At 43.8% G+C, this 26150-nt stretch overlaps 1 protein-coding gene across 1 annotated transcript; it reads left to right on the top strand.

The window, feature by feature from the left end:
* Positions 1-13510: 13510 nt before the first annotated feature.
* On the top strand, positions 13511-14869 carry LOC125435324. Its single transcript, XM_048501514.1, has 3 exons — positions 13511-13687; positions 13801-14073; positions 14460-14869. The coding sequence occupies exons 1-3, from the start codon at positions 13511-13513 to the stop codon at positions 14652-14654; spliced, it is 645 nt and encodes a 214-aa protein (XP_048357471.1). The 3' UTR covers positions 14655-14869.
* The last annotated feature ends 11281 nt before the right edge of the window (positions 14870-26150 follow it).

The raw sequence follows: 26150 nt of genomic DNA, 5'->3' as shown, positions 1-26150 counted from the left end.
AGACCTCCATTGACTATTTGGGCTACTCTTGATCTCAGCCTTCGAGGGCGAAAAATGGATCCTTGCTAAAATTCTGACGCGGGTCCTCCATCGGTTCGCCCCCACCAACCGCAAAGAACTCCAATCTTTTCTGGGTTTTGCTAATTTCTATCGTGGACTTTATACCCCAATTCGCTGAGCTGACTCTCCTCTCACACAGACCCTCTCTACGCACTAAGGGTAAAGATCCACCTGTCCGCCAAGCCCGGGGCCCCCCTTTCTCCTCATTGGTCTGAAGAAATGTCAAACAGCCTTTCAGCTCTTAAAGAGTCTGCTTTTACCACCCGAACCTATCCTAAAGCACCCTGGACCCAGATCTCACGTTTGTGGTTCACGTGGATGCCTCGGACAAAGCGCTTTTGGCAGCCCTGTTGCAGAAAAAAGAAAAAATAAAGATGGTAGGCTGGTTCCGTGGTGCTTATTTATCAAAGAAATTCTCCGGTGCTGAACTCAACTGGACTGTGGGGGATAAAGAGACCTGCAGCCATCAAAGTAGCACTCTCCACTTCTGGCGCAGAAGCACTGGCTGGAGGGGGCTAATAACACCCTTTCAGGTTTTGAAGTCGGATCACAAAAAACCCAGCGGCTCTTTCCACCTCAAGATGTCCCAAGCAAAACAACTCCGTTGGGTGATTTCTTTTCTCGTTTCTCTTTCACAGTCCATTTTTTTTCCCCGGGAAAACCAATAAACTGGCTGACGCGCTCTGGGCCACAATTTACCCGGGGAGGGGCAGTGGAGCTGCGCCACGAGACATTCCTAACGCACTGTTCTCTCCCCCTCTCCAGTTAGGACGCTGGCTGTCACCCGATCTCAAACGTCCACTCCTCCTTCACCGCCCATTCCTAGTCTGCGCTCTCTCCTTTCCCAAGCGAGAACTTTCGAGGGAAGGCGGGGCTGCACGAGCCTCCAGCGGAGGAAAGTGATTCCACAATTGCGTTTGGAGAATGGAGTTTCATGGAGGGGGGAGTGTTGGTACGTGCCTCGCACCCTCCGCAAAGCAGGTTCTTGAAGCTCTGCCAATGCGATGCCCGCTCGGCTGGACATTTTGGCTTTCTGAAAACTCTGCATTTGGCCGCCCGTCAGTTTCTGGTGGCTGCGCAATGCGCTAAGGACATTGAGGCTTATTATTAAAGGCTGCTCTGTTTTATTGCAGAAGCCAAAACCATTCCGGGAAAGCCCCATGGGCTGTTGAAACCTCTCCCGGTGGCCTCCGCCCTTAAGGAAGTCATCTCCATGGATTTTATTACAGATTTGCCCGAAAGTCGCTGGCAACACGGTCTTGTGAATTGGTGGTGGTGGACTTATTTTCTAAACAAGCCCATTTTGTTCCATGTGCTTCCATCCCCTCCGCTTCCTAAGTTAAGGCACGCGGCTGTTCATTCAACATGTTTACCGTCTACACTCCGCCCCCGTATAAGGTAGGTCTCCGACCGCGGCCCCCAATTCATTTCTAAGTTCTGGAAGGCGTTTTTTGGGGTTGTTGGGGGCCGCCAGTCGCCGCCCCCTACCACGTTCAAGCAAAGTGACGGTGAGTCGGAGAGAACGAACAGAACCCTAGAGCAGTATTTACTGCTATTACACCAACTACCACCAAGACAATTGAGTGCGAGCTCATTCCGTTTATGGAGTACGCATCATAACAATCACCGGTTCATAGCAGTACAAAGAAAACCCCCTTTGAAATTGTATTGTCTGGTCGCTTTCGTTCGGCCAAGAACCGTTGCCATAACTACCATGCATAGCTTTGGATCCTCCAGAGTTTCAACAATGGATTTCATCCCTAGCCCGAGGGATGGAAATCGGGTCCAGACCGCCTTTACCCACAACAGGCTAAGGAACTCCCAAAAGCTGCAAAGCGGATAAGCACCGGGCTTCGGATTTTCCTCTGCGTGTGGAAACAGATTAGTGCATTTGTCTACCAAAAATCTCAGAGACGGTCATAAATTTTCCAAACTAGGCAAAAGATTCGGTGGGACCTTTTCAGATTACTTCGAAGAGTGATTAATGATGTCACTGTCTCCGATTGGATTTGCCTTAACTCTCTGTAAACATTCATCCTGTCTTCCATTCCAGTTTACTCAAGGGGAGGCTCCCGCTTCCGATGCCTTCGGCACGACCAGCCGGAGGAGACCCCACCAACTATTATTGATGGCCACAAGCGCACTACGAAATTGACGCCATCCTGGACTCGCTTTAATCGCAAACGCTTGCAATATTATTTAGTTTCTTGGCTGGGATATTCCCTCTGGGTATAATCAATGGGTTTTATTCCAAAAATATTAGATCACCCCCACCCTTATTTCTGCTTTCCACAGCCTTTCCGCGATAAACCTGGGGAGGGGTCTTCTTTAAGGGAGGCAGAGTGTAAAGGTTTCAATGGTGTTGATGAGTAAGGGCAGTCGCCTAACCTTTGAGTACATTCCACTGTAGCCCGAGGCGATGGGCCAGCTTCATCGGCGGAGACTTTATCTCTGCGCGGGAGATGAGGTCTCCGTTCCCATGGGAAGCAGGGAGGGGGATGGGATGAACAGAGTTATAACCTGTGCTTCTGGCGGGAAGTGTCATTCCTGCCACTGCGTGTACTTGAGCTTTCTAAGATGTCTGAATAAACGGTCTTTTTTCACCAAAGAGCCTTTTATTTCTGCTTCTATGGAATTCCTTACAATCACCTTCCCCTTTCAAGATCAGGTTGGATATGAGAGTGTTGCTTTAAAAAAGAGAGGAGGCAGGGAGAAAGAGAGAGAAGCAGTAGAAACCATTGTGCCCATTCAAGTAATGGAAATACTCATTTACTTCAAGACATTTTAGTTTTACAATACATTTTAGTTTTAGTTTAGTTTAGACTATATACAACAATGCTGCCACCTTATTCAGAATACTGGATTCAATAACCTAATTCATGTAATTTCTGTCTTTGATTGTGTGTTGAATTTGTGCCTAATAAATAATCAAAGAATTTACAAATTCTGTGGTGTTCTGGACAAATTGTACCAACCAATCTTAAATCAGAGGCTGGGTTGCATGTTATCTGAAGTATGGTAAGTAGAAATGCTAGAAGAAAATGTTTCCTGTAGTAATGCCTTATTTAAAGAACAATCTCAGTGTTCATTTCATACTAAGCTTTCTCAGCAGAACAAAGTGAGTGAGGCAATCCTATTGATGTTAGGAGAGCTTTGCACGTAATAACAGCACCTTGAACAAAACCCGGAAGCTAATTTGTAACCAATCAGAGAGAACCTTCCTCTTAATGACAAATGCAACTATCATTATACTGTATAGGACCAGCCATGGCCCAGCGCTGGAATGGGTTGGAATCTCTTCAGAGGAGGTTTCTATCCCTTTTTCTGCCATACTCAGGGGAAATCAGGAAAGTGAAGCTCCCAGCCATCCTGCAGGAAGAGCCTGCATTCATGGAGCTGGGGGAGACCCATGAGCACCATCCATAGTCACCTCCAGTACTAATAGGTTTGAAAATAGGAGGACAAACTTTAGATATAGAGACAAAACCCAATAATGTTTTCCTTTGAATACATACCCCACCCCACCATACAATCACTCAACACTGTGTCATGGAGAGAAACACATCAACATACCTCTGAAGATGCCATCCATATATGCGGGGGAAATGTTAGGAGCAAAAACTGCCAGACCACAGCCACACAGCCCAGAAAAGCCAGTTGACTGTGTGGCTGTGGTTGTGAAAGTCTTTGACAATACATTTTTCTTTGGCGTTTTGATGCCACATTACTATTTGTCCGTACACATAACAGCATGAATCACCTAGAATTGAAAGAAAATTTATTTGCATCATCAATAAACAAGACAGGTCCTTCTTTTAATTTTAGCTTTTCCTCAGACAGAACACAATGTGTGAGGGATACAACAGAATGTAAACAACTTATAAAGATGAGAAGCAGGTTTGTGCTCATGGTGCCTCTTTGGCCTGGCTGTCAGAAAAGTGACAAATGTATCTTGTCACAATTTTGGCTTGGACTGCAACATGTCATAGTCCAGATAGCATGTCACAGCTGAGGAAACAAGACTGAGAAGGGATTATACTGACTGATCTTAAAGGTAAATGTTTTTTATGGGGGAGGAAGAAAATTGAGATGACCAGAAGGTAATACATGTGGTAAAGTTGGATTTCAATCTAGAAAAAGAAAAAGATAGAAATCTCAAGTACTTGGTGTTTCATATGAATCTTATCAGAACCAATATCTGACGCTTAGCACTGCAACTCATGGCTTTAAAGATTCCTCAGTACCATCGAGAAAACAGAATTGTTTCTATAGTTCATGTCTCAAAGGAAGATGGGAAGGTAAAACCAGCTGCACTGTGCAGTAGCAATTAACACTTTTTACACTTATAGTTGAGTATAACCAGTTAGTTGATGGACTCAAATATAACAGGTAGTATTTTAACCAATGGTCTAAAAATGCCAGCAAATTTTGAGAAATTAATTTTTATGCATGTTTATCTGCAGTTGTCTGTACTGTATTTTGGATTCTGCTTGCGTATTCATACCCAAAGCAAATAAATAAAATCCTCAGACACAGATAATGTTAAATAATTTCAACATTACTATTTCTGCCTTTGCTACTATTGCAAAGTTTCTCCCAAACTTTGTTGTAGCAATGTCATAACAGAAACTCCTCCAGTTGTGACCACTGGCTGTTTCATACATACATTAAGTCTTTTTCTTGCCTAGCTCATATCTTTTGCAGTGATTTACCACGGAAGCTAAGATGCCAAGGGAAATGTCTTTGAATTAATTAGGTATTGGATAAACAGATATTGAAACCATACTTTGATCTAATAATGATTTTATATTCTAGATTATGAGTTACTTAACTGGATATTCAAAATCTGTGTAAACTTAATAAGTTATTTAGTTGTATCATAATCAAGCATTCCCTTATAGTATACTGCAATTAAGAGAAGTTGAAATCCCTGTTTCTGATTCAAACAGTTAGTTTTAAATAGTCAATACTCCTTCCAAGTTACTATTTATAGAGCACCAGCTTACTTTGCTCTTTTTTTTGATCCGGATAGACCAAAAAATAAAATAACTTCTACTGCTTTTGAAACTGATAATTTCTTATTACTGCTTGGGACAAGATTGGAAGCATAATATCATGTTACTGTTTTGTCAGTTGGTTTTGAGTCCTGCTTTTTTCCAACCACTGTCTTTATGTTGTCTCTTACCTGGAAAACCTTACAGGTTTGCTATACGTTTGCTGAGATGATGGCACTTTTTATACACACACCCCAAATACCACTCAAAATGCTAGCCAATCAGTTGACAACAACCATTTCCTGCTGTTCTCCCTGTAAACTGGCTCTCTGGCCTTAATTAATACCCATCACTACTTAGGTCACTGATCTATCTAAGTATTTTATGAATATGGACACAATTTTTTTAAATCTACAAAACAAGGATAGGTGCAGAAAACTGGGGGAGCCTCAAGTTTAAAGAAAAAGTGAGGTATTAATCCCCTCCCCAATAGAGAAACAATGTGTATACCTATGTCAGGGATGTCCAATTGGCCATGCTGGCAAGGGCTGATGGGAATTGTAGTCCAGGAACATCTGGAGGGCCACAGTTGGACATCCCAGGCCTATGTACATTGCTTAGCTGGAAGGATGGAGGAATTAGAAGGTGGTGGCAATGATAGAGGGAAGAAGAGTTTCTGGTAGTAGAGGCAGGTGTTAGGAAGAGTAAGTAAGGGGCAGCTAGGTAAGAAGGAGAGGAAATAGGGACTGATGGGAGGATGTTATTTCCACTCACCTGTGATTCCCTCATGGGTCTCCTGTTTGTTCATTATTAATAGTGCATTAATGAAATAGCAGAGAATGACAAGTAACTGAGCAGTAAGTTTGGATGTTGTGATGCTTTGGTCTCTCTATACATACTTTGTATGGACTATATGAGCCTCACAGCATTTTCCTTTCTTTCATCCTGCAAAGAAAGGCAAAAGCATAAAAGGGAAAAAACACAGCTACGGTATGTCTTTGCATTGAGTGAGCCTGTTAGAAACAGATATCTTCTCTGTGGTCTCACCATTTTGGAGTTGGTGACTTCATGCTATAAATAAACACAGTTCATGTTCTTCATGTTTGAAGAAAAAGAAGTATTTATCTGAAGATGTTTTGAAAAGTTCAGCTAGCAGCTATAATATATGTTATTTATTAGGCTTCCAGTTTTTTTATTTGTGACTGACTTTTCCATGATGTCATTCAGTACTTGTGTACTTTTTTCACTCATGTTCTACTTTTGAGAAGCCATTGGATTTTTTTATTTTTGATATATCTGTTCCTTCTATGTAACTGTATGGGTGTTCCCCCCCCCCCCCCAAAATACTTTAGTTGAGACTCTGATAAATGTTTGGTGTTGACAACTACTGGTTATAGTCTAGGGCTCATTCCGCACATGCAGAATAATGCACTTTCAAACTGCTTTCAGTGCTCTTTGAAGCTGTGCGGAATGGCAAAATCCACTTGTAAACAGTTGTGAAAGTGGTTTGAAAACGCATTATTTTGTGTGTGCGGAAGGGGCCTATACTTCTACTACTAAACTAGATAATTATGTTACCCTGTAGTTAGCTCAAAAATTACGTGTTCTGCAGGAATTCTGAACCTAACACACACAGTTCTGGGGGAATCAGAACAGCAAGTTGATGGAAGCCTTCTGGGCACTGACTACTAGATGAAGCTCCCCTTTCCACCTGAGGGTGTGGGCCCACCAGCAGCCCACCACCTGGGCCTGCAGCCTTGAGGTCCGCCCCACCCCCAGGGCTCCTTAGGGGGGCTCCCACTATGGAGATGCAGGCATGCAGGCTTAGCCTGTCCCCAAAAGGATCCATCCCCATGTGCAACTCACCAAAATATGACAAAAATAAATGAACAGCATTACAAAGGCAGTATCCAGAACAGAATTTAAAAACACAGCACAAACAATGCATGAAAATACATAGGTGGGAAGATCGTCAGGGCCAGAGCCAAAGAGAGGCTGGAAATGCCTTGTGCTGCCATATAAGGCAATGCGCTTCTTGGCCCTGCCCCCATGCTGACTCCACGTGCCCACACTGCCCCAGCAACAAACAGCCCAGCCCACCTGGAGCCCTGCAGCCAGCACAGGGGGACAAACTTGCCTTCTCAGGATGGCAATGGCATCCCCATACCACTCTTTCTTCTCAGTGCCACTCTTTTCTTGTTCCTGAGTTAGATTTTATAAATTCTTAGAGTGAAGTCAAACATTTGGGTGATCTTGCTGCTGGTTAGAGCCATTTGAATCTGTTTTGCTAATCCTACCTTACAGCTACTTGATGAATGACACTAATTTTTTCCTGCTATTGGCAAATTTGGGCTATCATGAAGGAAAGATAAATTAGTGGAAAACTGAATTAGATTAAATTGTATGCACATTTATTTGTACATATTACATTAAATAGTGAGACTTATTTTCAAACATGGACAGGTTGCCTTAGAGCTCTGGTTCTATGTGATGTTGTATACCTACATAGCACCCTGTACAATGACAGAAAAGCATATATTTGAATATATTAAATACATATAGTAACAACTTATCTTTCTTTACAGTTTTATAGTTTAAACTGTATAGTTTGACTGTATAGTTTATCATTTTAGAAAATGTAAAGGAAGTATGAGCATTATTTATGCCAAATGACATCTTTCTCTAGCTTTTTCTTCTTTCAAGTCCCTGCATGTGAGGTTTTCTAGGCAAAGGACTTACAGAAGTGGTTGGCCATTACCTGCCTCTGTGTAGCGACATTTCATAAGTGGATTTGGAATTTCACCTGCCCTCTTCATATGCTGAGGTAAAAATTGTACCATGTGTGCTCATGTGGATTTCAATTAAAATAATTCCATCTTAACCCAAGATTTCTCTGTAGTTTCTTATAGGCCCATTACGCGTGGAACACCTTACATTGGGTTTCTTCTCTTCCCAGTGGGCTTGCAGAGAGCTCTCATTTTGCCTAATAGCTGTAGCCAGAGGTTCTACTGAACCAGAAAGCAAAAGACAAGAGAAATAGTAGGGACTGCATCCTTTTCTCTCACCTTCCTTGCCTTCCATCTTTTTCTTCCCTTGTTGTTTTTCTGTCATTTTACATCCTTTTTTGGACATCTTCATGAACTCTTCCCAGTTGTGCTAGACAACCTCTCAATACCATCTGTGATCTCATAAGATTTTTCAAGATGTCAGGTGTTGCTCTCCATTATGGCATGATTTTAACCAGTGGTGGGATTCAGCAGGTTCGCACCACTTCAGCAGAACCAGTTGTTGAAATGGTGCTTGTAAACAACCAGTTGTTAAATTATTTGAATCCCACCACCAGAATCAGTTGTTAAATTATTTGAATCTCACCCCTGATTTTAACCCCTCCTCTGCCATTTTCAAAACCTTTTGGATATTTGTGCAAATCTGGAGACTGTCTCAAATATGTAGACAAATCTCTATCTGAACATGGCTACACTGTGTGGGTGTTTTGATTGCACCCTGATGCCATTTTTCAGATTTAGTTATTTATTTATGAGTTTTTACCTGTCATACCAAGGTCTCTAGGTGGCTCACAAAAAAAGCCTTGTGTGATGGTGAATCCAGTGTATTTGTTAGTATCAAAGTATAAAGGATGTGTAGTTGCAAGATAGCATATAAGACGCTTTCTCCCAAATTCATCTTTGTTTAATAAATTAAGATGTCAAATGCTTGTCAAATGCTTTACATGCGTCTTATGACAAAGATAGTCACTGGCTTTTTAGTGATGTACTACATTCCTTACTGAATAGCTGTCTATTGGGAATGGGCCCAGCCTAGTCTTTATCTGTTTTGTAGTATATTATAGGATTTATGTTGGATGCTAGAATCACTTTAAGTAATTTAGCATCCTGATTGAGAAGGACAATGAGTTTGGTACAATTCCAGACTGCTAGTATTCTTTCCCTGTTTTAATATGTCAGCCTAGTTTGTTACCAGGTATCTGGGATTATATCCTCTTCCAATACGTTGTTAAAACATGTTAAAAGAGGAGCCAAAATGTCTGATTTATTTCAATTCATTTGTGAAGTCATCCATGTGGCATGCACTCCCTTTTAATTTCTTCTTCCAATCTTTTTGATAGATGATTGTTTAACAGTCTTCCTGCATTGGTTATGACTCCTAGCCCTTTGGCCAAGCTTCTGCATTCGGCCCACCAGGCTGGCTTCCATCGCCGGCAAGAATCTCTTGCCAATGTTTCTAGTGGAGGCGGAGGCCGTTCAGATGCTAAAGCATGCAGACGGGCTCCTCCTGGAGAGGCCAGTAGATGCAGGCGGAAATGCCCGCATGGAGTCGCCTGATCCATTTCGCTCACCTGTCGTGGAGCCTGCTGGCCGTTGAAGCCCCGCCCACACTGCCCTCCGACCTCCAGGGGTCGGAGGACAGCGCAAGGTGTATTTCGATGGCCAGCTAAGGCCTTCGACGGGACAAGGTGAGTCGAGCGGGAATTCAGCGAGCTGTTGGAAATACAGACTCCCCGGCGGTGCTGTTAAGCGCATCGCGGCTACTGAACACTGTTGAGGGAAAACAACCCTTAAAGGTCGAAGCTTAGGGCGGCTTGACAGCTTTTTCAGCCGCCCTGGGGGCCGCCTCTGGGGGGGGGAGCGATGCCAGGGTCGGGGCGCTGCTGCTTAACAGCAGCGCCAAGCCTGCAAAAAATGGCTCCCTCGGGAACGGGCGTTTACCGTTCCCAGGGGAAGCCATAAAAAAGGCCGTCTTGAAGCGGAACGCCCTTGTTCAGATAAGAATGAATATTGTTTTGAAGAGTTATGGGATGTGTAGCCCAGATCAGACTGAGAATCTCACCAGAGCTTAGCAGGTAGCGTTAGATTGGGTGGAGAGCCCCAAGGAACACCTCGCAAACTACAGTTGCTATCATATCTTTGCCTTGAAAACCCCACGAAGGCAGCAGAACTTCATAAGGGTCGCCATTAGTTGAGTGCTTGATTTGAAAGAGGCACATTTTACTCCTTATAACTGCTTATAAAATGATGTAGCTTGCTAATGCCTTTTGTATCACTTATGTTCTTTTCAGTTACTGTTTATAAGGGTTATTGTATTTCTAGTTATTTTCTTCCTTAAGCACCTTGCCAGAAATTTAGAGTTTTTCAGTGCAATCCTAAAAACACTATCTTGGAAGCAAGCTCCACTGGGTAGACTTAAGTAGGGTTCTGTCTAGACCTGCCTAGAATTAAGCTACTAGTTGCTGAACTCATACTAGTTTGGACTGAGATTAATTACAGCTGTCTGGACTTTCTGCAGGACTGAGTGCATGAAGCTGCCTTATACTGAATCAGACCATAAAATCCATCAAGTTCAGTACTGGCTACTCAAATGGACAGCAGATTCACTAGATCAAGCAGTTAAAAGGTCTTTTGAATGACCTCCTGATCCCTTTTTTTTAAACTGGAGATACTGGGGACCATTAGCAATGCTAAGCACGCTTGTTTTCTAATAAGCTGTCTATACATTTTATTATTGTCTAATCTTGCATCCCCCCCCCCCCCCATTTACTGATCTACTGTTTCCTGGAAGCTTCATTTCACTTTTTATTAGTTGAAGCTGAATATTTTTTCAATTGCTTAATTAAAAAAAAAAAAACAAACGTCTCTACTTTTTTCCCCAACTGAGGAATCCCAAAGCTTGGCTTCTTACAAACATCCCCCTCGCTTCTCTCCATTTTAGTCCTCACAACAACTATGGGGATAGGTTAATGTGAGAGAGAGTGTAATCGACTTAAAGATCATCCAGCAAGCTTCCATGATGTGGAGTGGGGGATTCTAACCTGGTTCTCCTAGGGATCAGGGGGTCTGCAACCTGCGGCTCTCCAGATGTTTATGGACTACAATTCCCATCAGCCCCTGCCAGCATGGCCAATTGGACTGGAGAGCTGCAGGTTGCAGACGTCTGTCCTAGATCCTAGTCTGGTATTCAAACCACTATACCCCAATGGTTCTAGTACTCTTCTTAGAACAGTCTTGGTATCCCAGAGAATGATTTGTGGATTTAAAATGTGTTTTTTTAATGGTACAGAAAGGTTTGAGTATGATTTTGCACTGTAAATATAATGCAGGCTGTGGGTTCCTCGCAATGAAAGGGATTTATACCAGAATGTAGTCTGTACGAGATAGTTACCAAGCCATGCTTACAAGAATCCAAGAATAGCCTGAGACCAGTTTTTTAAAATAGGGCTGCTAGAAGTGCAACTTCTTATTTATTGTCTTATCTAAAAGAATGAGACATGTCGTTTAAGTCTCCTCTTATTTACTTTTCTTCAAGCTGTTAAGGGTATCTAAAGAAAATACATTTGATTTGGAAAAGTATGTTGATGCTAATGCAAGTAGCTTATGTTTTTCTTTTTTCATTTAAAAAAGCCTTGAGGAAGCCTTGAGGAAGAATTCTCAGGTATGGAAGGCAGGGGCAGGTGACAAGGCAGCAAAAGTACTTGATATGTAGTAGCGTGGTCACTGTTTTCTTTTCAAGTTTTTCCTTGAAATTTGATCTTCTGTTTGTTACAGGTATTAGAGGATAGTAGAGGTAATCCAGGAGAACCTGAAGAGGAAAGATGCAGGTCTAATTTTCTAAACTTTTGTTTCTCTCTGGTTTTCTTGGACCAATTAGAAAGTCTACCTGTAGCATACAAGCGTTCTGTGTGGAATGCACATGTGGGCCTCTGTTTACTTGGGCATAAGTCCTGAAATAGTGCAGTTGGTGCATTCTTATGAAAAATAGCTTGGATTGTGTATAATTCTTTAAACATGGCTTCTTTTTAAAGAGATTTTTGCAAACCACACTATAATATCTATAGGAAGGGGTTGATTTTGAAAGCTCAGGCAAGACATTTTTATGAGCATGCTCAAAGTTATGTTATACTAAGAGAAATTCTGAAAGGAAATCAGATGGTCTGTAGGAACAAGAAAATATCTTTCCTACCTTCCCCATATTCTGGAATTATGTGAATGGGAAGATTCAGTTTCTGTTTTTGAGGCCTTAATGTTTTAGTTGCAACTAATCTGTGGGTTTTGTCAAAGGTGATAATTTGTGTTGGTGGTATATACTTACCGGTAAGTGTATTACCTGGATGGCTGGCTCAGCTATTTCTAGCAGCTTTGCAAAGAGACCTCTCCATTTCCTTAAGAATCTTTGTTGCTGTTTCCCATGCTGATGCTATTTCTTGTTTTAGCACTTTAAATTGATTAGCTATCTTGGAGATGAGAGCTGCAGTCAGGAGCACTCAGCTCTCATTTTGCAGTTTTTCCACATTTGCATCTCTTCCTCCACTTCTTTTCTGACTCTCTGAGCCCTGGCTCCATAATATGTTTTCATACAGATTTTAGATTGCCCCTACGCTTTGAACAAAGAGAGTCTAAGGGTGTTTCTGGACTCATATGTTATTCTATTGGTTTCAGATTGTCTTTTGTTTATTTACACTTGTCCAAAAGTAAGAATTCTCTCTGGATTCTGGAGACTTTGCCACTCAGTGTATGCTATTTCCAGACTGGAATATTAGACTGATTTTGCATGGGCCAAAAACAGCAGTGTGAAAACGGTGTAAAAGAGTTTAAAACGGTGTAAAAGGGTTTATACTGTTTTCAGCACCTCCTGCTTTCATTACTGCTGTTTTTGGCCCATGCGAGTAGTAAAGGTACGTACCTTTCATCAAACTTGTTTTGACAGTTTTTGGGGCGTGGCTTTTGCTGACGTGGCACACGCTGATTGGTCGGTAGGAGGGACTTCCTGTTGGGTAGGAGGGACTTCCTGTTTGGTAGGCGGGATTTCCGGTTTGGAGGAGGGACTTCCTGTTGGGAGGAGGAACTTCCTGTCGGGAGGGGGGACTTCCTGTTTGGTAGGAAGTACTTCCTGTTCAGGGGTCATGGTTGGTAGGCGGGACTTCCTGTTTGGGATCACGGGGGACTATGCTTGTGTGGAATGCGCGGACAGTGATTATGGGCACTTACAAAATAAAATAAAAACGGCATCTTGACTATTTTTTATTTTTGGGTCATGCGTTTCACCAGAGACGGCTGTCTGTACTTTCCCCACCCAGCAGGGACCCGTAGCCTGCCCCTGTTTTGTCACAACATTAGAATTTTAACCACTTTAGAAAATTTCTGTTTCAGCACACCGTCTCCCGTGCACACCATTAAATACAGACTTTTCAAATACTTGCAGCATGCTTTTACAGGAGCCGGGCATGTCCAGGCTAGTCCGGACTGTTACAGTAGCCGGGCATGTCCGGGCTAGTCCAGACATGTCCTTTAGACGGTTAGGGAAGTTGCGCACAGTGTGTGTCATCTGACCAGTAGGGAGGGCTCTTAGATACAACCAATGGGAAGCCACACCCAGAAAGAATAAATATGGGAAAGAGGAAGGGCTGGAAACGCTTCTTCTGCCGTTGCTTGCTAGGTGCCGTTATGGAAAACTCATCAGAGAAAGAAAACGTGTGCGCTGCTACAACTTCAACTGCTTTGGAACACAAAGAAGAGCCTATTTACGTGGAAATGGCCCCTCTTGAAGCACAGCATGATGCGATTGTAGAAGCAGGGAACAGAACGTATGCTCCTAGCTGCATTAAACCTATAGTAGATGGGGTAAGCAATCTAGAGGGAAGGGGTGTGGGTGGTGTGAAGTGGGGTGCATGTGTGTATGTGTGCGTGCGTTCATGTTGAGTGGGGGGAAAATGGACCTTTTTCCTTTTATTTAGGAAAATATTCCTTGGGTGGCGTTTGCTAAAATCGTAGAAGCAGCTAACAGAAAAGTGAACCCAGAGTGTTGCCTTTATTGCTATGAAGTGTACACTTATCAGAGTGACAGCAGCGACGATGATGATGAATATGCGCCGAGCTCGGCATATGAGACATCATCTTCTGAAGAGGAAGAAGAGAAGCCGTTGACCCCGACACCATCTCGTGCGGCTACGCCGGCACCCCCCCAGGAGACTGAGAAATACGTTTGCGTGAAAGATTCATTCCCCGATGTGAGTATGTCCGAAAATAGAGTCTGAGGGTGGGGTGATCTAAACCGGCAATTTTTTTTTTCACGTTTGTGTGTTTAAAATGCAGCTATGGAACAAGCCTGTGGATCCCACCCTTCTGGCCCGGTGTTTTCGGGAGAGAGTAAATCCCGAGTGTTGTTACCGATGCGGTCTAATCGACGTGTTCCAAAATGTGCAGAAGTGTGGGAGCTATTACAAACCCGGGGCAACGTTAACAATATTTGAACCTTTCAGTGGTGACAAGTATGAATTCAGGAAAACCGTGGACAGTTGGGTTGTTGTCCCTGTGTTTAAGAAAAAGCTTTGAATAAAGAAAATCCATTGTTGAGAGGACAACATTGTGTGTGTGTTTGTGTGTTTAAACACAGGTATGGGAAGGACCCGTGGACTATGCTCTTTTGGCCATGCGTGTTCAAGAGGAAGTAAACCCTGAATGTTGTTACAGATGCGGTTTTGTACACATGTTCAGAAATGTGAACCCTGTACCGGATACTATGTCAAGAGGGTTAAAAGGCATTGATCTGTATGACACCGTGATAGAACTTGCCAGGCATGGGTTTTAAGGTTGTGAAAAGACCCACCCTCCGGAAGAAAGACCATACAGAGAAGGGAAACTGAAAAGGGATGGGTGTGTGTGTGTGTGAAGCTTTTGCCTTTGTATAAAGCACTCCGAATAAAGAAACGAGTTTTCATTGCTGTGAAGAAAACAGGCTGTGTGCGTCATGTCTCTACCTCAAGAGCATATCTTGGAATCTGTATATTTTAACCCTGGGGAAGTAGGAAGTTTAGGCGGGGTAGATGCGCTTTACAGGGCGGCTCGTAAGAAGGGCTATAAGCAAAGCAGGAAAGGGGTGGTAAAATGGCTGATGGGGCAGGATGCATACGCTATACACAAACCAGCCAGGGTCCATTTTAAAAGGAACAGGGTTATTGTAGAAAGTGTGGATTCACAGTGGCAAGGGGACTTAGTAGACATGCAAAAATATTCCAAATACAACGACGGCTACAAATACATTTTAACTGTAATAGACATTCTGTCAAAATATGCATGGGCTGTACCTCTCAAAGATAAGACTGCCGGAGTGGTGGCTGAAGCTTTCAAGACCATTTTTGCAGAAGGGCGCCACCCACAGAAACTGCAGACTGATGAGGGGAAAGAATTTTTGAATAAAAAAGTGGCCTCGGTGCTGCGACAGTACTCGGTAGAACATTTTACAACTAGAAATGAGGTGAAAGCTGCGGTTGTTGAACGCTTTAACAGAACTCTGAAATCACGTATGTGGCGCTATTTTACAGCCAACAACACATTCAAATATATTAATGTGCTGAAAAAACTGGTGAAAAGTTATAATCACAGTTTCCACAGGACCATTAAGGCATGCCCTGTAAACATCAACACAACCAATGATCTGGTGGTGTGGAGGCGTGTTTACGATCCAAGCCCTTGCACGTTTCAAAAAACGAAAACAGCGCGTTTATTTAGAAAGGGGGATCGTGTGAGGGTGTCTAGAACAAAGGGATTGTTTGAGAAGGGCTATGAACAGACATTCACAGATGAGATTTTTATCATAGACAGCATAGCCGATAGGGGAGACAGACCTATGTTCCGACTGGTAGATTTCCAGGGAGATGCTATTCTAGGAGGCTTTTACCAAGAAGAGCTCCAGAAAGTTGTTAACTGGGAAGACCGGGTATACAGGATTGAGAAAGTTATAAAAAGCAAGACAGAGAAGAAAAAGAAGTTTTTTTACGTGAAGTGGAAGGGGTGGCCGGCTAAATTTAACAGCTGGGTGGCAGCCAGAGACGTTACAGAACTAAATGGAGGAGGCAGGGTTTTACATCACACTGCCTAGCAATGCGTCCATGGACCTGTTTCCAGAAAATACAGCCTCGTCTTTCACTGTGCGCTTTTCTAAACCACTGGATCTACGCGGTGTGTGGGAAGCTGGACTTGTTGAAATCCAGTACCCGCACACCTGGTACAAATTTACCAAGCCGGCTTTCTTTGCTATTTCTGAAGGCGGTAAGATCGGACTGGAGTTTAACTTGAGACCAGGGTATTATCGGACAGTGTCTGAACTAGCAGAACAAATGAACAGCATTGTCAGGCGAGAAGCAAAGCCCCCCATGAGCATTAGTTTCGATTATGACCCTACGCACGCTATGCTCCGGTTTAATGGCCCGAGGGCGTACAAAGTTACAATGAGTGAAGAGTTGGCATTAATCATGGGGGTCCCGACCAATGTGGGCATTACAAAACCCCGCAACTGCTGCGACATTAGTGGAGGCTTTAACACTTTGTATGTCTATACCGATATCATAGAACATCAGGTTGTAGGTGATACGGTCGCACCACTTTTGCGCTGCGTGGCTATCAAGGGGGAGGTTCACGACTTTGTTACTATCACGTACGACAAGCCACACTACGTGCCAATCAACAAGCAGCACATAGAGACCGTCTGTATTGAAATAAAGTCTGACCAGAACCTGAACGTGCCATTTCAATACGGGAAAGTACTGGTACGCCTGCACCTACGACCGCGGAAGAGATGGTGATCGTGAAAGAGTACGGAAACCCTGCCATGTTTAGGAGATATTACCAAGCACAGGCCGGCAGTGGGCTCCCTGGGTTTCGGGGTGCCCCTGTTATGTATGGGAGGGGTATAGGCGGTATTTTTAGCAGGCTTTTTCGTATGGCTGTGCCATTTTTTAAAAAGGGGGTGGACATAGCCAAGCCTCATTTAAAAACGGCTGCCAAACACATTGCACAAGATGTGGTTTCCCGAGTGACCCACGGCGTTGTGAACAAGTTTACCCCACAGGAAGGGTCAGGCATTCTCTACCTCAAAAGAAGGCGGGGTCTCAAAAGAAAAAGGTCTACGGTGCACCAAGGACCCCCGGTGACCGTAAAAAGAGGCCGCCGCATCTCTAGAAAGCAGAGAAGCTCGAGAAAGCCCAGAGTAAAGGGTCGAAAGAAGCCAAAGAAGAGGGTGAAGAAGAAGAAGAAAAAGTCAGCATCACTCAAAGACGTGTTCTAATTAATCATGGCGTTTGTTCATTGTAACTCGGAAGAATGCACCAAGTCAGAACTGGACCTCTTTCAGCTAGCACCAACACAGACGAGCATAGAGAAAAGTCTCTATATTGAAGTGCCGCCCCTCTCAGCCCTTTCTGATTCTGTGCCTCTAGAATTTTTTATCCCTGGTAATGGTGAAGATTATTTAGACCTGAATGATACGATGTTATATCTCACCTGTAAGATTACCAGGGCTGATGGGGCAGACATACCCAACGATGCCCGAGTGGCATTCGTGAACTATCCGATCGCGACAATGTTCAGCCAGCTTGATATCACACTGGGGGACACCCTGGTCAGCCAGAGCAACAACTGTTACCCTTACAGAGCTTTAATAGAATTGATGTTGAATTACAGCGGGGAAACTCTAGCCACCAGATTTTCTACAGGGGGCTTTTTTAAGGATACAGGTGGGCACCACGAAGTAACACTTTTGGATGGCGAAAATTGGGGTTTTAACACAAGGGCTGCACTGACAACGGGGAGCAGGAAACTGGAACTGATGGGGCACCTTCACGCAGATTTATTTTTTCAACCACGGCTTATGATAAACGGGATTGACCTGAAAATCAAATTGACCCGCGCCAAAGATGCTTTCTGCCTTTTAAGCAATGACCCAGCCATCGGTTACAAGGTGCAGATTTTGACGGCGTCACTCTTTGTGAAAAGGGTGAAGGTTACACCCGGCATACGGATAGCCCATGCTGAAGCTCTGCGAACCTCCACAGCAAAATACCCTGTGGACAGAGTGAGCATGAAGGTGTTCAGCATAGCCGCGGGCACACGCGTGAGCAACATAGACAACCTGTTTTTGGGGCAGCTCCCAAAACTGTTGGTCTTGGCTCTGGTGGATAACGACTCTTTTAGTGGGGAATACACCAAAAATCCCTTTAATTTTAAGCATTACAATGTTAATTTTGTCGCCCTCTATGTCGATGGGGAACAAACGCCTGCTAAACCCCACCAGCCTGATTACGCAGCTGGAAATTGTACAAGGGAGTATATGGGACTGTTACAGGCAGGGGGTAAGCATTTGGAGGACAGACCAGCCCTGATGGACCGTAGAGAGTATGGGTATGGGTACACGTTGTATGGCTTTAACCTGACACCAGATCAGGAGTGTGGAGACCATTACTCTCTGATCAAAACGGGCAACCTGAGGGCCGAAATCCGCTTTGCAAACCCCCTGCCCAACACGATCAACCTGATTGTGTACGCAGCATTCGACTCCGTGATAGAAATCAACCAGAACCGCAGCGTTCTGTTTGACCACGTGTAGGATGGACACGCAGCAGCTATCACGTACTCTATTAAACAACCTCAGTACCAGAAAAAGTTTCTTGGGAGTTTTTGCCTGTGATCAGCTGCCGACTAAAAAAGTGACTCAGAGGCCGGCATGTCTAGTGGTGAACACCGATCCTCAAAGCCTCCCCGGTGAGCACTGGCTGGCTATTTACCTACCCGATCATCTGCGCGCTGAATTTTTTGACTCTTATGGAAACCCGCCTTTCAGCCCCCTATACCCCCAGTCTGTGATGGATTTTTTAAAGAAGAACTCTAAGCATATCTATTTTCATCGGGAGAAATTCCAGGGTCCTGTGTCAACTACATGCGGACATCACTGCCTGTTCTTCCTGTACCACCGCTGCAAGGGCCATCCGTTTGATATGATTGTGAAGATGTATTCAGCAGATCCTGGTCAAAATGATAGAATGGTCAGGACTTTTGTGAACAAGATTGGAAGGAAACCGAAGACTTTACAGAACATGTTTAGTCCTGTTCAATCCTGTGTTTCTTGCAACCCCTAATAAAAACCTTTGAAAAATAGCATGCATTAGTGTGTCATTTGTAAAACAAGAGTCGGAACACGTCGCCTTTTAAAAAATAATAATAATATGTTTTTATTATCCCGTTAACCACTTTGGCGAAGCACGCCTTGTTTTCTTTTTAGAAGGGGCAGATAGAGGGTGCATCTTCTTTTTCTTGGAAGATATGAGGGGGGTTCTCTTTGTAGAGGGTGGTGGCGAAGAGCTTTTCAAGTCTTCTAGCAGTTTTCTAGTAGCTCTGCTACCTGCTACAGAAGAGGGGGTGTTTAATTCAGCCAGTGCTCCAATGAATACATCAAAGCCTTTAGGAAGCCGTGCAGAAGCGTGTGTCTGTGTAACGCTTCTGACAAGGTCCAGCAAGTGGGTCCCGGGAATGGGGGTTCCTTTATAAACAAATGTCCCCCGGGCATCCCAGCTGGCTATGTCTCTATTAAGCTCCAACTTCTTGATCAGGACACGAGCGTTGGCTCTGTATCTCGGTGGGAGGCTGTCTAGAACATCTTCAGAAACGCTATCAGTCTGGACTGGAGCGGGGGTCTGTGGCGCATCGGGGGGCGTGGGGAAATGTAGGTCTAGGCGGGTGGTTTCTTCTTCACTCTTTCTCACATGTGTTAGATATTTTTGAAGGAGAGTGTCATACAGTTTGACTTTCTCATAATCGGGAAGACCCGTCCTCTGTAGTACAGCAGCCATGTCCTCATCTAGAGAACGCAGGGCTGTGCTTCGTATGTTTTCATCCTGCCGGTGAAACTGCTGATTAAGCTGCTCCAACTGGCGGCTTGGGACCAGGTACATCTTCTCAGTGTGCTCCATTAAGAATGCGTTAACAGACTGGTTATTAGGGGTATGGCAAAACCCAGGAGACTACCGATAAATCCGCCCGTCTGTTTGACCAGTTTCTTCTTCTTCTTAATAGATGTTTTTGAGCTACCCAGGGCCCTAATAACCCCCCGTTTTTTCCTCAGAACAGCCTTCTGTCTGTGTGAGAGGGGAATGATCCCCTTCAGTGCATTTAGAGCAATTTCACTGATGGCCCTCACCAAATCATCCGGAGCAGCAGACAATATGGCTTTACGCAACTTGGACGGGCAATTAGACAAAAGCTTCAAAAGAGAGCCGTTTCGCCTTAAACAGGCCGACATGCTTCTGCTAGGTCTGAGCGCGACTTCTTAAAAGCTTGGGAAAAGAAGGGGTTAGCGCCTTTTGATGGCCCCTGCCGATTTCTTTATAACATAAGCCGCCGGAAAGTCTGGGGGAAACAGTCCGGTTCTCAGCCTGTAATTTTCGGGAGTGTTAGTGTTCAGATCTACCACTAGGTAGCCATAGGGTTTACTCACGGCATCTTCATAGGCCTCTAGGAAGAATTTACTTTTTCCCGGGTACATCTGCCGTGCCAAAATTGATATCTGCAACTTGTCTCTAGGATTTTTAAATAAAACTAAATATTTAGCATTCAGATGAATAGACCTGCTGCTTCTCCCCTGACAGAATAAGTTCTGTACTATATAAATGACACTAAGACTTCTGTGGTGTACATATTTTGTAAAAGCATTCTCAATCTCGCTGCTGGCTGCTGCAGAATTCATAAGATCATCAACGATCAGTAAATTAATTTTATTAGGGGGTAACAATGTATCATCATTCAAAGTGGAGGGTATGCCCTCTACAAATTGTATAAACGGGAAACGTGCATACAGTTCTTTGTACAAAGGCTGGAAACAAGAATAACACCACACAATATTTTCAGGCATTTGAGACATAGTCCCTTTGGCATGGAGAAGCAAATTCCTGATAAAAAAGCTTTTCCCGCAATTGCTCGGACCAGCTATAATGGCTGAGAATGGGTGTTGCCACCGCGTGTCCATTCTCAATACCCGTACGGCAGACTTGTAAAATTTTCCTTCAACACTCTTTTGTCATAAACAACCCTCTGAGTCTTTGAAAGAAGTTGTGTCCTAATGGTAAAGTCCTCTCTGTGTCTAACAATCCCCCGGTGTGCCACACTGATAGAAGCAGGGGATTGCCCTTCCACGTGTGTGAAGACTAAATCCTTCAAGCTGTCAAAAGTAATTTTCTGGCTGTTGCTGTAGTTCAGAGTGATGCCCTTCACTTTCAAGCATGTCTGGCCATTAGAAAGCCGGTACCCATATGACTTGGGACCCGCTGACACAAATTCTGTGATATGCTGACCTGGGGGAAGCTCGCTAGTCAGGTCTCCAAGATAATCTCCTAGGTCGGGTTTCTCCTCACCCTCCTTACTCTTAAATATCACAGAGTCCGTGTCATAATACAAACACCTTCGCCCAAGACCGTCTAAAAGCTTGTATAGCTCTAGTCTTGCATAAGCCGTAGTAAAACAGGCTATGTAAACATTTGTGTTGCCAGATGTTGTGAGCCGATTTTTTGCGTGCTTCCAAGACACACAGACAGCATTGTCATCAATAAAATTGCAGCTGACAGGGTCATAATTCTCTGAAAAGATCAGTTCGAAATACCTGTCAGGGTCTCTAACAATTTCGGTAGTTGGTAAATTTCTCCTCTGCGCAAACTTTCCCCACAGAGAATTGAGAAACAATTTAGCGATCTGTCTCTTCGCCGGTTCTGGTTTGATATGTGCAGGTCGCAGAGCAACCTTCTCCCTTTTATAAAAATTTTCTACATACACATGTTTGTCGGCGTCACTAACCACCCAGGATGGATACCCAGAAGCCTCCTGCTTGTTTCTGAGATGACACTTAATGTATTCCGAGAACAAGTCTGCAGATTTTCTCTCAAAATGCCACACTTCAAAAATTTTCCCTATTTTGTACCCCTTTTCTATAGCCACCATAAGCTCACAAGTACACCATGTCCCCACTAAAGCTCTCTCTTCATCACTGTGAGCACACACTTCCTGCTGTTTAACAGCCGCACAGGTCCTGCAGAGTGTAAAATATAACTTCCCATCAACCTTAGAAGGCAGGATTGGGAAGAAAAGCCTCTTGGGGGGGGTACACTTTTACCTTGACAAACCCAAAATATTCTGTGAGGGGCTTGAAATCATTGTAAATGATCTCAGGATGACCCAGGGGGTACTCTTTTCGCGCATTTACAAATGGGTACAGACTTGTGAAATCTACATAATCTATTTGTTCATCTTGTTCCGCTTTGTAATAAAGCGTGACAGCATTTGTACGTCCTCCAAAGAGCGCATCTCTGGGGTTCAGGGGCTCTGGGTATTGGGCTGTTTTCAGAAAGCTGATCACCCCCTCATCAGTTTTTTTCAGATTTTCCCACTCGTGTTCCCAAATTTCCCTAATGTGAAACCCCTTTTGTCTCAGGTCATCAGCCCTCTGTCTCGTCGCGCACTGAAGATCGCAAAATGGCTTGCCAACCACCCGATTGAATGCCCGCGGGTCATAACATGTTAGACAGCCATGGAAATAACACCCTTGAAATTCGAAGGCTGTTTTCTTCCCATTCTGGACCGCATAACCATCTAAATAATATGACCCAACTCTAACTTCCCCACCCTTAGCTGCTATTCGATTTGTAAGGTTCTTAAATTCTCTCAATATACCCAGCCACTGGATGATGGTGCCTTGTGAACTCCTTGACTGGCTGTGGTAGAGGTCCGGTGGCGGAATGGCTATAGATTGGGGTTGGAGGAAATTAAAACGATACATAGCTAAGCACACACTTGCAAGCGTGATATATTGCAAAGCATCAATATACTCCCCATCTCTGAAAGTCATGTCCATGATTTCCTGTCTGTACAATACGCACGCCTGTTCCAAAATATTTACATCATTTTTACAGTAGAATGCCAACTCTTTCTGTAAATCAAAAGTCATACCTTTGTTTTCCTCGTGCCATGCCTGGAAAGCCGCTCTTTCATTAGCAGTCATGGTGTTTGGCCCGTAAAATTCTGGAGCGGGCATCGGCCCTACATAATTCTGATTCTCACGTGTATTGAAAAAGTGGGGAAAATATCCCTTGTGATCCCCGAATCCGAGCGCTGCTGGGAGTTTAGCAAGGGCTAGAGGGAGATGGTTCAAAGAATCTATAAATTTTATGTTGAACGCCTTGATGGTCATACACATGAGTTTGCCACCTGTGGCGATCAGCTCCACTTCTAGCTTCTCCTCAATCAGCTGCCGTAAAATGAAATACGAATTGTACGATTTCGAATTAGAAGGTGGTGTCTCTAAAGTGCTTGTGCTTTGTAATAGCGAGCACAAACTCACGCACGCAATTTTCGCCCTTAAACTCCCAACTGCTGCCTGCAACCTTCCATTTTGCATCCCCATCCATGGCCTTTGCATATATATAATTTGGAATATGAATATTGGTCTCTTGCATACATTCAAAGTCAAAGAAAACGTATTTTAAAGAGGCTGGCGGCTTTTCTAGAGGCTGGAGATAACACAGAGTGTGCAATGGCTCATCTTCCCCAAGCCTTCCCCAGCATTGCATGCAAGCTTTACCCTTACACTTTTTAAAACAGTGTTTCACATTTTGATACGTTCTGCATTTTGCACACCATATTCTGGATGGGCACTCAACTTTATCCTTACGCTAGGCCTCAGCTCTTTGAAACAAAATCGCTGCTGCAGCAAGATGTGACAATTATGCATATCTCCCCTAGCTTACACCCCTGGAATGGTTTTACACTCGCAGTCGCTATTATCCTGCAAAAAAAAAACTAGCAAGCTGCTTATGCCTTGCTATAATACATCACAGTACGTACAAAGATTTCTGTTGCCAAAAAACGCGCGAGGGTTCAAAATTCCAAAATAGTGGTCATCATACAAAAGGATGTAATATGTCTTTGGAAATTTTGGGGTTCCTGATTTAAAAATAGACCACCCCCGACTGTCTGTGCAATACAATAAACTGCATGTTAAGTTGTAAAATGGAGTCTTACAATTGGTATATCCTAAACTGACCTTTTGTTAGACCACCCTAACCATGCGGTAAATGCGTAGCTGCATAACAATTCAGAGTCTTGGTAATAATCCAACCCTTCGCCTTTCATTACACCTCCAATAGCCCCCAGCAGCACGTTGTGTTGATTGGTTGCACAGGTCAATCAAAAACCTGCGTTTTTTATCAATGATTGTGCTGTAAGGGATTGTTTTAAGTTTCTTTGCCCCACCACCTTGTGGGGGTCTCGAAATTGTTACAATAAGTCTTAGAGTGCCATTGCTCAAAATTTCACGGCTGCTTTGTAGTGTGCTGGCAACAAATTCTAAAAATTCAGCGGCATTAATCTGATCTTTCTTCCTTTTAAAAGAATACACAGGGTTCTGCAGCCCCCCGCCCTCCAACCGCAATTGTACAAAATCCCCGTCATCAATCCTTCCCAAAACATCATTCATAACACTTTGCACACCTGTTGAAAGCGCTTCAAGCGCATGGCTAAATGATGTCACTCTGTCTAAATTAACAAAGCGAAATTCTTCACTGATCACAACACTTCTAAAATTTTGATAAGGCCTTTCCCATGTCCTCACACGTTCCACAAAGACTTCTGGTTGTCCCCTATCCTGCGTGGGAGGGGTGCACATACCGTCATCCCCTTCTTCTTCAACAGTGATGCATGCTGCACCCCCACCACCACCCCCTTCAGAGTCTGTTGATGTGTGGTCAGAACTCTGTGAAAGATCCCCACCCAATTGTGTCACACCTGTTAAACCATCACCCCCTTGTGTCGCACATGGTGTTAAACCGCCGCCCACCTGTGTTACAGCAGTTGTACAATCTAAATAGACATTATCAGTTTTATTATTATTATCCATGATAGTTGTGATCATTTTAAGGCACTCGTCTTCCCACATTTGCTGCTCTGCCTTGTATTTTTCAACCATCTTTTTACTCTCACGGATCCCCACCAGAATTGGCTCCAGCATGGTGCATGCATTGATCAACTCAGCATTAGAATTCCTCACAGATGGGCCCTCCATGCGGGCCTTCTTGGTTTTCACATCACAATCACCATCAGCGGTTTGCAGACTGGCCCTTGGTCAGCTTCTCCAGCATGGTGTAGGCCTTGAGCAACTCAGCATTAGAATTCCTCACAGATGGGCCCTCCACGCGGGCCTTCTTGGTTTTCACATTACAATCACCACCAGCGGTTTGCAGACTGGCCCTTGGTCGCTTATGTCCACCTTTCCTTTTACTGGCAGAGACTGGATCTGAAACAAGATCAACACTGCTGCATTTTGTTTGTTTAACTATTATACTGTTAAAACCCCACGAAAAACTGTGTATATGTTTATATAGGAGAGGGGTTTGGATGTATAACCCCCCCCCCTCCAGAAAAACACATGCCCCCCCCCCCCCCCACCCCCCCCACACACACCAAATGCCATTTTGAACACAAAGTAGGCTTATTACCAGCAGCACTGGCTTCACCCCGTGGGGCAGTTGTGGGATCCCTGATGGTCACTTCTAATAATTAAAAGCACATAAAACACATTTATGGCCCATGTAGTGCTATACATTCCTCTATTAAGAAAAAAGTTTTCAAAATGCATGCATTACAGTAATATTTATTTGAACAAAACATGCAATGCGGGACTCACTGCGCATGCTTGGTGCCTGTCTAGCTGTGGCTTCAGCTGGTGGGGCATGTGGAGGATTGTTGATGATTAATTCTAACAATTAAAAAAGCAAAATAAAACACGTTTGACACATTCCTCTATTAAGAAAAAAGTTTTCAAAACGCATGCATTACAGTAATATTTATTTGAACAAAACTTGCAGAGTAGGACTTACTGTGCACACTTGGGGCCTGCCTAGCCGAAGGTTCTCCATGTGGAACAGGTTGGGGATCGCTGATGACCACCACTAATAATTAAAAAACATATAAAACATGTTTATGACCCATGTAGTGCCACAGGGGGGGAAAAAAAGCTTTTTTCAAAACAGCTGCCTTTCCAAAGCAGTTCCTCTACACAGCCAGAGGGGGCTATGATCAGCCTGCTCTCAGAAAATGTTGTTCTGTTTTTCCCATCTTACATGAAAAATAATATATTAATCGCGGGCCAGCAGATTCAAGAAAAAATACTACTTATAATAACCAGCATTGCAGGCCGCATGGCTTTGAATAGCCTCACTTGGAAAATAATTAAAGCAAATTGAACAACATTTTCTAGCCAACCTGCAGACCATGT

The sequence above is a fragment of the Sphaerodactylus townsendi genome, linkage group LG06 (genome assembly GCF_021028975.2).
Source record: "Sphaerodactylus townsendi isolate TG3544 linkage group LG06, MPM_Stown_v2.3, whole genome shotgun sequence".
NCBI classification, from domain to species: Eukaryota; Metazoa; Chordata; class Lepidosauria; order Squamata; family Sphaerodactylidae; genus Sphaerodactylus; species Sphaerodactylus townsendi.
This window is presented reverse-complemented; position numbering and strand designations above follow the sequence as displayed.

Excerpts from the sequence above, each read along its gene's own strand:
- LOC125435324 (XM_048501514.1), top strand. The coding sequence starts at position 13,511 with ATGGAAAACTCATCAGAGAAAGAAAACGTGTGCGCTGCTACAACTTCA. Across the intron at positions 13,688-13,800 it reads TTAAACCTATAGTAGATGGG|GAAAATATTCCTTGGGTGGC; the intron begins GTAAGCAATCTA and ends CCTTTTATTTAG. Across the intron at positions 14,074-14,459 it reads TGAAAGATTCATTCCCCGAT|GTATGGGAAGGACCCGTGGA; the intron begins GTGAGTATGTCC and ends GTTTAAACACAG.